The 13,539-nt window shown below is 40.4% G+C and overlaps 1 protein-coding gene across 3 annotated transcripts in view; it reads right to left on the bottom strand.

The window, feature by feature from the left end:
* Positions 1-4,518: 4,518 nt before the first annotated feature.
* Positions 4,519-13,539, bottom strand: part of Foxn2 (forkhead box N2) — a 48,445-nt gene continuing 39,424 nt past the window's right edge. For all 3 annotated transcript variants that reach the window (XM_027418001.2, XM_027417999.2, XM_027418000.1), the window contains 2 exons: positions 10,983-11,051; positions 4,519-8,780 (listed from right to left, as the gene is read on the bottom strand). In XM_027418001.2, the coding sequence (XP_027273802.1) occupies positions 8,257-8,780; positions 10,983-11,051 (593 nt within the window). In that variant the 3' untranslated portion in view covers positions 4,519-8,256. The remainder of the gene's footprint in view (positions 8,781-10,982; positions 11,052-13,539) is intronic.

Genomic DNA, 13,539 nt, shown 5'->3' with positions numbered 1-13,539 from the left:
GAACCAAGTCTCACAGTGCTTGTTTTATTCTGCAACTTGCACCATGTACACTCCTGACTATTTCAAACATTGAAGACACCCTCTGGGCGATTGCCAGGTTGCTTGCAGCCTCATTGTGCTTAGCTGCTGAATTAAACCCTCAGTTAAATGCTCTCTTTTCTGGGTAAATATTTAGTATATGGCATCATCACTCCTGGTGTAATTGGATAATTGCTTCCAATTAATGTTCTATTTCAAAAGCTACAACTCCATAGGAAGCTGAGCTGAGCTGCAACAAAGGCAGACCCTCATGGGAAACTGTAGAGAGTGAATTCTTTTCTGTGATCCTGATGGAAAGCAAAGGACACACGCGCGCGCGCGCGCGCGCACACACACACACACACACACACACACACACACACACACACACACAGAGAGAGAGAGAGAGAGAGAGAGAGAGAGAGAGAGAGAGAGAGAGAGAATATGAATATATTCTATATGGTCCTGATTATAACATCCACTGATAACGACATACATGTATCAGGTGAAACCTGGGCGGCCATGCTGCCTCTCCCTGAAGCTGGCTGCAAAGAGCTGAACATCATTATTTCTTGCTTGAATAAGCAGCGTGTCATGAGAGTGAATTAAAGCTGGTCATGTATTTCTTTGGGACAAATTCAGATTGGTGAAAAAAAAAAAAAAAAAGGATTCAGATTGGGAGCTGAAGCAATGCCTCGGTGGTTAAGAGCACTACCAGAGGACGCTGGTTCAGTTCCCAGCACTCCCCTAGTTTCCAGCTCACAGAACACCTGTTACCCACCCCCACAAGAGGTAGAGCCCTCTTCTGACCTGCAGTGAGCACACTCATACATATCTACATATGTATGTATGTGCGTATACACACATACATAAATAAAAAAAATCTTTAAAAAGGGGGGGGGTGCTGGAGAGATGGCACAGAAGTTAAGAATACTTGCTGTATTCCAGAGGACCCGGGTTCAGCTCCCAGCGCCCAAAAGGTGGCTCACAACCACCCTTAACTCCAGTTCCAGGGGGTCTGACACTCTCTTCTGATCTTCACGGGCCCCAAACATACATGTGGTGTACATTCATACATGTGTAGACAAAACACTCATACACATAGTGTAAATCTAAAAAAAGAGAGAAGAAAGGCTGGAGAGATGGCTCAGCAGTTACAAGTGTGTGTACTGCTCTCCCATGGAATGCAAGTCTGGTTCCATACAACCACTCATAACTTCAGTGGCAGGGGGTCCTCACGCCCTCTTCTGGCCTCCTTGGGAACTGCATGCATGGAGTGTACATGGACATAACGTGCAGGCAAAACACCCACATACATACAATAAAAAAATAAATGTTAGAAAATTGAAAATAAGTAAACAAGACAGAATCCTAGAAAGCTTTCTTCCTTCTAAGTACGTGTGTTCCTTCACCCTCCTGCACCCCTCAGGCCCTGGACAATTGCCCATCTGGTTTCTGCTGTATTCAGAGGACTAGATTTGTCTCTTTAAAAATCCCACCTGGGATGGTTTCAATGAGAGTGATACCCATATACTCATATGCTTGGATACTTAGTACCCAGGTAGTGAAACTGTTTGTGAAGGCAGGAGACACTGGGGAATATTCCCTTATACTGTGTAAGTATATGTCACTATGATTGGTTTAATAAACAAGCTGGCTGGCCAATAGTGGAACAGGATAAAGTTAGGTAGGAGAGCCAGACTAGGAGAATGCTGGAAGAAGGGCAGAGTCTGGAGTTGACAGCCAGATGAAGAATGAGTAAAACACACAAAATGGGATAGAGGTAAAAGCCATGAGCTTCAGGGGAGCACATAGATGAATAGAAATGGGTTAAGTTGTAAGAGCTAGTTAATAACAAGCCTGAGCTACCAGGCAAGCATTTGTGATTAACACTGAGTCTCAGAATGGTTATAGAAATTCTGCCTACAAGATCTAGCCATGTTGAAGGAGGTGTGTAACTGGGGGCAGGTTTTACAAAACCGGAACCATTCTCAGCATGCTCTTGCTCTGCCTTCTATTTGCAGATCAAGATGTGAGCTTGTAAGCTCTCAGCTGTTCCAGCCACCACGCCTTTGCTTGATCATCATGGTATTAACCCTCTGAAACCCTAAGTCCCAAATAAATGCTTCCTTCTATAAGTTACCTAGGTCATGGTGTCTTATAGCAATAGAAAAGTAACCATGACACCATGCAAATGGGATTGTGTGTGTGTGTGTGTGTGTGTGTGTGTGTGTGTGTGTGTGTGTGTGAAGAATGGCTTTATGCACTCTTAAAATCACCAGTTTAGCTTTTCTTTTTCCACTCTCTACCCCACATTGTCCTCCTTTCCTTTCCATCATTTTCTCTTTCCATAATGGGACTTGAACCAGGGGCCCATCACTGAGCTCTACCCGAGTCTGTTTTTTGTTTTGCTTTAATGGTCTGTTTCCCAGGCTGCTCTGAACTCACCCTGTAGCCTGGGTAGGACTTGAACTTCTCATCCTCCTGTACTAGCCTCCCTAAGGCCTATTACACAGCCTGGCTGGTTATTGTTTATGATTAGATTATGGGTTTGGGAAGAAAAGGATACGAATTTCGTGTTCACGTCATATCAACTGTTGGTGTTATGAATGTGGCTGACTGTTGAGGTATGTATGTCTAAGATAGCCTGTCTGAAGCAGACTTAGAGTTCCATCCCCCACCCCACCCCACCCCACCGGGGTCCCTTGCCCAGCATGACCCACTCAGAAAACTGGAAGCGCTCCTTCTGTTCCCCTGGGATGGAGTAGTCACACAGTTCATTTGGAAGTCCTGGGATAAATTTACCCCTTATCCTCACTGGTCAGTTAATTGACTGTTTATTTCAGATGAACTCACCGGATACTCATTTATATTCCTTCCCTCCCTCAACCACTGATCTTACAACCATCTACTTAGTTTTGCTTTTCCCAGAATGTCGTATTGTTGGAATCACAATACTCACCTGTCCAGATTGTTTTTGTTTTTTAAGTTTGAAACAAGCTTCTTTTACATGTCAATCTCCCCTGCCCCCCACTGGCCCCCATGGATGTCGTATCATTTGCAACAGGGCCTAGACAACCCCCACCCCGTGTGTTTAGGCTGGGAGACTATCCCTCATGTATTTTGATTTTTTCTTGGTTTCTCTGTGTAGCTTTGGAGCCTATCCTGGCACTCACTCTGGAGACCAGGCTGGCCTTGAACTCACAGAGATCTGCCTGCCTCTGCATTTTGTTGTTTTTTAAGACAGGGTTTCTCTGTGTAGTTCTGGCTGTCCTAGAACTCACTCTGTAGACCAGTTTGGCCTCAAACTCAATGAGATGCACCTGTCTTTGCTTCCTGAATGCTGGGACTAAAGTGTGCACCACCACTGCATGTTTCACATTGGTTTCCTTTACTTACTAAGATACATCTGTTTTTCCTCCTGTCTTTTCAGGGCTATTACATTAAAAAAAAAAAATCAACTTTGCCAAAACCCAAGCTCTGTGCATATTAAACAATTCCATCCCCATCTCCAATCTCTTAGCAACCATTACTATAGGTACACTGTCCAGGTGGAAATATTCAGTATTTTATGTTACAGCTTGCAAGTTCAATTTGGCATGACTTCTCTAAGTGGCCAAGAATCACATTTCCTACCTTGCTAAGAATGCTTAACGGAATGTTTCTTATTTTCCCTATTTATTCATCTGTCGCTATGTAGCTCTGGCTCTGGTGAATAATGTTGCTGTCAATGTTACCAGTGTCTCAGGACAGAAGTCCTGGCTCTTCCAGTTTCAACAGGTTAAGTTCCTAGATACTTGTCCCAGTCCTCATCAGTCATGAGAGCAGTGAAGGGCACACTGTGTGGTCAGGTTAGGAAAAACAGGTTAAGGGGTTTAGTGACATCCCCAGTCTGTCTTAAAGGTGCTAACAGAAACTGATAGATTCTATAGGAAAGGGGGACAAAGGGGGATGGATCAGGCATCCCTGGTGGACATTGATCTTGCAAAGTGATCTGGCAAAGCTGGTATCACAAAGGGGACCAATTACCATAAGAAGATAACCCTTGCTCTGAGGGCAGCACGGAGGTTGATTGTTCTCATTTGGGGGTGATTTGACCTGTCAGGCTTAGTGAGTCCCTGGCCATGAAGAAGCCAAGCAAACTAAGCAAATGAAAAGGCAGTAAATAAAGAACAACCAGAGAAGAGCAAAATGAAATTGGCCAGGCTAGTGATGGGCATCTTTTTATCTCCTTCATGGCTGTACCCATAACTTGAGAAATTCCAATTCTTACAATAACCTTATTTTACCTTTCTTGAGAAATGTCCATGTTGCTTTTCAAAAGTGGCTAAAACCAATTTTGAACTACTCAAGACCTCCAGTTTCCTCATACAAGCAAGCATCAATAATTTCACATACACACAAATCTTTTAAAAATCAAAACTTTTAAAAAATGCTTGAAATGGAAAGGTTTCACCTACACCAGGCCTCGAATAAAAGAACAGAGAAAGCACAAAAAAACATGTTACAAAATGACGTTTACTTTGCAACTTTATCATAATGAATTGCATCTCTTTGGTAAAAATAAACTTTATAAACATTTTAATAGTCAGATTAGATACAAAAACTAAACATTTGTAAGTTGTTTTACTAAGAGCAAAGACTGGCAACTGAGAAGTGACTTACTCATGGCTGGTCATCTATTGGCAGTTAAACTCATAAGTTTTTATGCTACATTAGAAAAGAGGAAACAATTTAATAACAAATTTCTTTAATTAATCAAAAAGTATTCTTATACTTTTGTTTAAAAATAAATAAGTTACAATGAATTGGCAATTATACATTTTATACACTATATGATGGCCACATAATACTTTTAAAATTAAGCACTTTGTTTAATAAAAAAGTACAATTTTGAAAACAAGGTTGACAATGGCACTGGCAGTTAGATGCAAAGAATGTTCTTGAAAAATGGCAGGTATAACATTAAAATACTCTATTTTGCCTTTCAATAAATATTTGACTACATCATTAACACATTGGAGTAAACTTACATTTCAAAGGGGGGGGAAAAAAAAAACAACCAAAAACCTATGACATACATGTAAACTGGAAAGCCTCAGAAGTTGCTTTAGAAAATGCTCGTTTTCAAAGGGTATTAAAGTAGTCTTCTATTTTGGCTAACAGTCTTGAGGCTCTGTGGAACACTCCCACCTGCAGCCCAAGTTGTTCTGAAAGGCCTCTCAGTCTGCAGAGACACAACATTCCCTTAACACTTGCTCTAGCTTTCAACTGCGTAACGTGTGTTTAACTGACTATCTAGTATGAACCCTTTACAAATGCCTCAGCAAACAGTGAAAAAAAAAAAATGCGCTGAACTTTACAATATACAAAGGTTAAGAGAGAACAGGCAAGGGTACTAGGTGAGAAGGGAGTGACATACCCTTTGCTTTTCTATTGATCTAGGCAATGTTTTCTTTCTGAATTAAAAAGCAAAAGATCAACTAATTTAGTAATATATTGCACAAATTTCAAAGATGTATTCAAGAAACACTGATTCTCTCGGCGATGTGGAAAATAAAGATAATAGTGCCAAGATACAGCTTTTATGGGGGGGACCCATTAAAACTGGAACAGGTTGCAACCAAATTCTTATTTTGATGTAAGACGAAGTATACCTTAGCTAAAACACGTTTAATATGCTGAAACATGTATGTTGTCCCTGGGTTTCTAGGTCATGTTTATTACACGAAGTGTGTTAATTATTGGGAATTTCCAGCCCATGAGGTTTAGAAGGACTTCCTTAACTGGAAGCTTCCAGCTACATCTCCCATCTGAGCATTTCAAGCAGGAGCATGGTCCCGAGGACATCACAAGGGGCCAGAATGAAGAAGGCTCTCCTCTTGAAATAGATGCCCAGACACAAGAGCACATGGAAATCGAGGCACCGAAATCCATACAAGAACTAAGTGCAAAATGCTGGGGAACTCTGCTGTAGGTGCACAGGCCAGGTATCATCCTTGCTAATGGCTACAGCTTTAAATAATAGTCCACTGAAGAGAGGGGGGAAAAAAAAGAATTTAAGTTACTGCCTAATAGGCATCTGAGGAGATCTCTTATAGCTAGGAATAACGCTTTCCTCCTACTTCAGATCATTGCTTCTACTTACAGAACAGCTAATAGACAGGAACTTAGAGAAACACTTGTGGTAGGAAATTCAGAGCAGGGTGCAATGACCTGGTCCTGGATACTGTGCAAGGCCAATCCAGAGGGCCATGGTGATTAGCTTCAAAATACTGTGCTATTCAACTGAGCTTTGTAATCTCTTTATGATATACACCATGGTAAAACCATACTTTTATTTGGTGTCTTATTCACTGCAGTAAGAGACTAACTTCACTTGGCTGTTTTCTTGGAGAGATGACATTTTGAGTTAGAAAAATTTCAAATTCCTCATCCTGAATTATCAATAAAAGAAAAATGTCAATATTTTATTAGCACCCATTTCATTAATGCGGCTAACCAGATTTAATTGCAACTAACATGGAAACAGGAGTGTATCAATGCTGCTATAGCTTAAACTGTGGTCAATTAAGAAACATGCTTTAGTTTTTCTTCTCATTTGACAGTTTTGCCCAAATAAAATTAAAAGTAAACATTAAAAAAATCCCAAGAAAATGCTTTATAGTCATAAAAACATTTGAAAGCAAGAAAGTGACCTGAGCCTGTGTATGTGTGCATACAGCAAGTGTATATATGCATATAAATTAGAAAAATGCAAAAAAGGTCACTGCCTAGGATACAGGTTGTATCATGAAATAAGACTAAACTTTCCCAAAGTTTCTCGCACCACTGTAAAAAAATATATTTGTGAGTTACAGTATTAGTATTTCTGTTCTGAACACTATAGTCAAACTGTGATATGAAAACTGTCTCCTATAAGCAGTTTTGTTTAAATACTTAAAATATCTTAGCCAATGCACTTTTGGAATAGTAATATAAAATCTTTTAGTATGGATTAATGGCACATATAGGTATTACAATGCCTCTCAAAAAGATTTGTGTAAGATCTAATTTTTATACATAGTTTGAAATCCCTGAAGATATTGATCTCTACAGTTGTCTATCAAATGTTTTAAATCTAATTCATTACACATATAATTTTAATTTATACAAAGCTTGGAAAGTTTTGTCCTCAATGACCTACTTTTACTTATGATGTCATAATGTATCTTCACAACATCTCATTACACTATGCTTAGAAAACCAATGCAAGAGGCTCTTTCTGGCTGTATCCTCTTGCTGGAGAATCTTTACTTAACCAAGACAGCTAGCTGCTAAAACTTAAACATTTGCAAAGTACGATGGAAAAGGGTAAAGGCCCCAGTGATGCTATGCAATAACTGTGAGGTAAAAACATTTCAAAGATACTATTGCAACAGGAATTGGAGTCTTGAGATGAGCCACACACCACCACCCCCAATGGCCTTTCCCAAACCTTACAGCTGTATTCTCTACAAACCAGAGAACCTTCTAGGCAGCTTTCCCATTTATATTTGGCCAAGCTCATGCTGCAACGAAGAATAATTTAAAACAAGAATAAGACAAAAGATGTGCATTTCACCTCTGGATTGTGTCAGGAGAGGAGCACATGAGAAAGATGCCAGCATTATGTGTAGTCACATGAGTAACTACAGGTAATTACATGGGGAGAAAAAAAAAGGAAAATACTGAGTTACCAATTTTTCTATTTTTGACCAGTTAACAAGAGATTGATCTTTTTTTTTCCCCCTACAAGTTTAAGACAGAGAAAGATGCCAGTATATGCTTAGTTACATGAGTAACTACAGGTAATTACAGAATGGGGAGAAAAATGAAAATACTGAGTTACTAATTTTTATATTTTTGACCAATTAACAAGAGATTGATCTTTTTTTTTCCTACAAGTTTAAGACAGAGGCCGAGAATTTTCTTAGACAAAAATTTCCAAATCTGAGAGACGCTTATTCACAGAAATTATGTTTTGGGGGCCTTTGTATCAGATTTATACAATTAGGCATGATCCTAAGAGCAACTGTTCAACAAAACAAAAAACAGAAAAGAAAAGCAACCAAAAAGTATTTAGGAGGAAACAAGTGGCACTCCTCCCCCACCCATCTTTGTCAAGCTAAAGAGGTCCTCTATGGCTCTGACATCCCTTGTAAAGAGTTAAGTAGAAGAGTATTGCCACACTTTAAAGTAACTTCACACTAGTAAGTACTACTTTTTCCGGTGTTTGTGACTTTGTGCCTTTGCAGTACTTATAAGGGAACCAAGGCAGGTACGGATTCCAGCAAGGTGGAGAAGTGACCCAGCTGCTTCTTTGAGTTCCTCATCAATTTCTTGACAGGACTGTTTTCGCATTTTTTTGCCTGGCTGTCCTTTTGGAGCGTTGACTTCGTGAGCTTGTGTTGCATAGCCACTGTCTCCAAGAGGATCGTCCTCCTCATCGGCATCTGTGTCTTCTTCACTGTGGAAACCCTCGCTGCCATCACTTCCCACGTGGCTGCTCTTTGGGATGAATTCATACACCTCATCCACAGAAGACAGGGAAGACACACTGGCCCTGGATGCACAGCGCTGAGCTGCCATGCTACTGGCGCTGTAATTATGGTCTGCTTTCGGGTCGATGCTGGCTGCTGGAGAATGGCTCTCCTGTAGCTGCACAGCGCCGGGGGCACTGAACGCAATGCCGTAACCCCTCTTCTTCTGCAGTGACGGTTTAAGAGGCAGAGGCTTATCACCTGTGGGAAACAGAACTCATATCAACAAGTCAAAGGTATTTACTGCAAAAGCAGATCACCCTCCAAAACTCTCACTTTCGAGTACTAAGAGCTTGGAATTTGTAGTGTTGTAGGATTTCCCTCATATATTTTTCATCTATAGACTTTAAAATATTCAAAAACCACTGGAAAGATAGCCTGTCTTTCCATGGAACATAAAAGCTACTCTGCACTATTTGCAAAGAATGTCTCAGTATGACTGCACGAATGCTTGACAATTTCCTTGGGGGTATTTACATTGTTCCCAAGTTTGTAGTGGTCCATGTAATGCTGCAGCAATGAAATGTGGATACCCCCTCCACACACAGTCACACTCACTCACACTCACATTCACACACTCTTTGTAGGAGGGATGGTAAGAAATATAAAGGCTGAGTAACAAGGTAAATCTTTTTTAAATTCAAGTGCGCTCAAATTACCCTGGGGGCCGTAACAACTGATCAACAGTAGGTAACAATGGACCTACTTTCACACTACACTGGCTATCATTTACATTTTTTGTTTCCTAAACTAAAGGCAGTATCTTAAATTTACTTTGCATCTCCCCATATTTCTGAGAATCACTTCCATATATTTTGCTGACTTTTCTGCTCCCCTGTTCTTAATTTTTTTACTTTAAAATGATTTTAATTTAAATATTTTTAGTACAATACACATTTATCACATTCTTTCCCCTCTCCTAATTCCTCTCCACCCAATTTAATTTAGCCTTAAATTCTCTCTCTCTCTCTCTCTCTCAAACCATAAAAACAAAATACAAAAAACTAAAATCAAAATGGTCTGACTAAACCAAACAAATCCAGTAAGAAAAAAAAATAAAATTAAAATAAAAAAGTAAAAGCACTACTCCTGGACATGGAGCCTAGGACTGAAGAGACAGCTTTTCCTTTTTCAGCAAGTATCAACTGCCGATGGCTTTTCAGTTGGGGGAACTCTGTGCCCACTTCCCCTTGGTGCTGGGATTCTGTCTGTTTTGAATCAGTCAAGCATGTTGCCAGTCTCTTTTAAGTTCATATCTGTCTCAATACTGTTACCTGAAAACCAATGACTTCAACTACCTCTACCTCAGACGCTCTGCTCTCTCTTCCCCACAGATCCTGGAGACTGAATTCCTGACTAGTGTGGCAGCTGTGGGTCCTGTTTGCTTATTTCTTACTTGTTAGGCCTTTTACAGACATGATATTAATCCTTTATCTATTAAACATAGTTAAAAAATTCTCCCAGTATTCTGCATTACTTCTCTTATCTTTTCTGTGGTGCTTAGGGTCAAACTTGCCCAGGACCTTGCACATGCTAGGCAAGCCTTCCTACACATGCTAAAGCCCCAGCCTCCCAACCTCTTACTGACCACATTGTTTTGAAACAAGATCTTAGGGTCAAACTTGCCCAGGACCTAGCACATGCTAGGCAAGCCTTCCTACACATGCTAAAGCCCCAGCCTCCCAACCTCTTACTGACCACATTGTTTTGAAACAAGATCGTTGTATCCCAGGCTGGTCTCAAACTTGCTATCTAGCCAAGGATGACCCTTGGTCTTCTTGCCCTACATCCCAGGTGCTGAGATTATAGGAGTATAGCCCCAATCAAAGAACTTTATAATTGAATCTGTCCACCTTTTCCTTATGGAGTTTGTAATTTGTAGCTTAACACTTTTCCTATTCCAAACTCCAAATATCCTTTAAAAATTATTTTGTGTATATGTCTTGTATACTCCGGGCCTGTGTATGGAAGTCAGAGGACAACCCCTGAGAATCAGCTCTCCTAGTCTACTGCACAGGTCCCAGGACCTGAACCAGGATCCGGCTTGATGGCAAGCACTTTTACCCACGTTTACCCATCCCACTAGTCCAAATGATAAACGTCCCACAGTGAGTCTGTAACTCTCACTTTACTTTTAGCTCTTCACAACCTTACTTGTGAAGAATATTTTCCCCTCCACTTCTTGAATCAACACAACAATCTTCCACAACATTGCCTTCATTTTTTCAAATGATTATATAAATAGAAATACAATACAACAGAAACTGAGTCATTCTGATTAAAACACCATTTAGTGGAAAAGAAGTAATTCTGCTATGTCATTTAGCCATCTTGTATTTGAAATCATTAGCTTGGAAAGGCACTTATAAAATTTATTTTAAAAAGAAAATGATGATTGCTTACATTCTAAAATCTCTTGTTCTATTGAAGTATTTAAAAGTATCATTGCAGTGGCAGCATCAATATCAGATTCTGAAAACAGAGAAGAGAGGTAGCATTAGTATCAAAAATGTCAGCAATAGGACTTAGGTGGCCTAGAGTTGTAACAGACCCCTTCCTTCCCAGTATTTAGGAAGCAGAGGCCGATAGTGGTGCTGTGAGTTCAAAACCAACCTGGGGCTGGAGAGATGGCTCAGTCATTAAAGCTCACAACCAAAACCAAAGAGCTGTTATCAACAATTTTTGAGCAAGTATTTTATCTTGTGTGTGTGTTTGTTCTGCCTACATGCATGTGTCTGATGCCTGCAGAGACCGTTCCATTCAAGGCCATTAGATTCTCTGGGGTATTTTTTTGGGTTGGGGGTTGAAACAGAGTATCTCATTTGTCTGGAACTTGCCAAGCAGGCTAGCCCGATTAGTAAGGCAGCCCCAGTAATTCTGCCTCCACCTCCCTAGAACCTGAATTACAAGCACCTGGCTTTTCCAGTAGATTCTGGGGCTCATGCTCTGTCCTTTTAAGAAAGCACCCTACACACCCTCTTTTCTCTCAGCTTCAGTACTATAAACTTGGTCTGTCTGTCTGGAGACAGGACATCACCATGTCACACAGGCTAGCCTAAGAGCCCTGGTCCTCTGCCTCTGGGGTTTAGGATTAAGGGGTATGCCTCTACCCAGGGTTTACAGAATGACCTCAAGCTGGGTGTTCTGACAGGGGCACAAGAATCATGAATTCCAGACTAGCCTGGGATACAATGAGAAATCTTGTCTCACAAATGCATAAATAAGATCTCAAGACAGCTCAGAAGGTAAAGTAAAACTTGCTTGCTGCCAAGTCTGACTAAGTCACATCACAGGATCCCATGTGGTAAGTAAGGAGAGAAGCAACTCCTGTAAACTGTTCTCTGACTGAGCCCACGACCACACAGCATATACAAACAAATATGGTAACCAGAAGATTCTACCCAGATAAACCCTCCAGGCTATCACATCTACACAGGGAAGTTTTTCTTCCTCTTGGTGATACTCATCCAAATAACTACTCGAAGAAACAAAATGGTGCAAACAATGATTATAAACTTTAGCTTAAAGATAAACTTAAAACATGATCTAGACATGAAGTTTCCATCCATTATATCTTAAAATTGGAAATGTTTACACTAGAAAGCTTTCCAACTTCCTTGCTTTAGCTGACTTTCTATTACTACTACAATAAACCTTGAAAATGCTGACTTCCTTGTTTTAACTGACTTTCTGTTACTATAGACAATGAACATTGCAGATACCGACTTGTTTTCTCCCCAACATTCTGCAATATTACAGGTCTGTTGTTACTTGTTTTGGGAGACAAAAGTCTATATATAAATCCCAGACTGGCCTTGCACTAGCGTTCCTCCAGCCCCAACTTCCTGAATACTGGGAATTAAAGACATGAACCACCAGACCTGGCCTATATTAACACGTTGGGTTTTAATAACAAGTTCATGGATGTCCCCCATGTCAGGAGCTATAGTGCCTGCCTGCAATTCTAGTCTTCCAAAGGCAGAGAAGATGAGTTCTAGCCCAGAGACCTTGTCTCAAAAACAAACAAACAAACGGAGGGGCTCCCTAAATATCATGTGGGATTTGTGTTTCAGCGATGGGCCCCTGGAATGCAAGTGTTAAGGGTTAGCACTCCTCCTCAATAAGTGTCCAGGATTACAGCGGAAATTGTAGAATACAACAATGCAGTCTCCCTTCTGTTATTCATCCAATAAGCTGCGTGCCCTACTGTAACCCTAACACTATTCCAGACTGAAAATACCGCAGACAAAAGAAACAACTGTCACCTCTCAGACCATAGGGACACAAAACATTTCAGCAGTGACAAGTACAAGGGAGGAAAAGTGGAGAAGGTTAAGAGCTGAATGGAGCACTCAGGGAGGTTGGGGATGTCCAAAGGACAAGCACAGAAAATGAACCGATAGGCCACTGGTCACAACGGAGAAGATGGGAAAACAGGTCTCCAATTCCTATCTCTTGAGACAATTTGATAGAGTTCAACATGTTTTTAGAAAAAAGAAAAAATGCAGCTACTACATATTATCATACTGTGAAATGGGAAAAGGGAAGCAGTTTTCCAAGTGAATGCTCCCAACTGTAGACAACAGTTCAAAGAAGGTAAGTGGGCTGTATTTCAAAGCCCACTCATCCCAGCCACGTGTCCTGGCACAAGTTACAATTTAGCAGGACTACTATTTCATAAATAATTTCTCTCCATAAGAGAGGATCTAATCTTGTTTCCAATTTTATTTAAAAGTGAAAGAAAAATTACAGGGATTTTATCATCTATGAAGAAGACACCTAAAATGTTTCTCATTTAAAGTTAGTGTGTATTTGCATTTCTTTTTAAAAATATTATTTTTATTTATGTATGCACACATGTACAAGGGTGCCTGCTGAAGCCAGAGGAGGGTGTTGGATCTTTAGCACTGGAATTTCAGGTGATCGTGAGCTATCTGATGGTTGATGAAAACTAAACTTG

Source organism: Cricetulus griseus, chromosome 5, assembly GCF_003668045.3.
Source record: "Cricetulus griseus strain 17A/GY chromosome 5, alternate assembly CriGri-PICRH-1.0, whole genome shotgun sequence".
NCBI lineage: Eukaryota > Metazoa > Chordata > Mammalia > Rodentia > Cricetidae > Cricetulus > Cricetulus griseus.
Note: the sequence above shows the minus strand (reverse complement) of the source record. Positions and strands in the feature narration are given on the sequence as shown.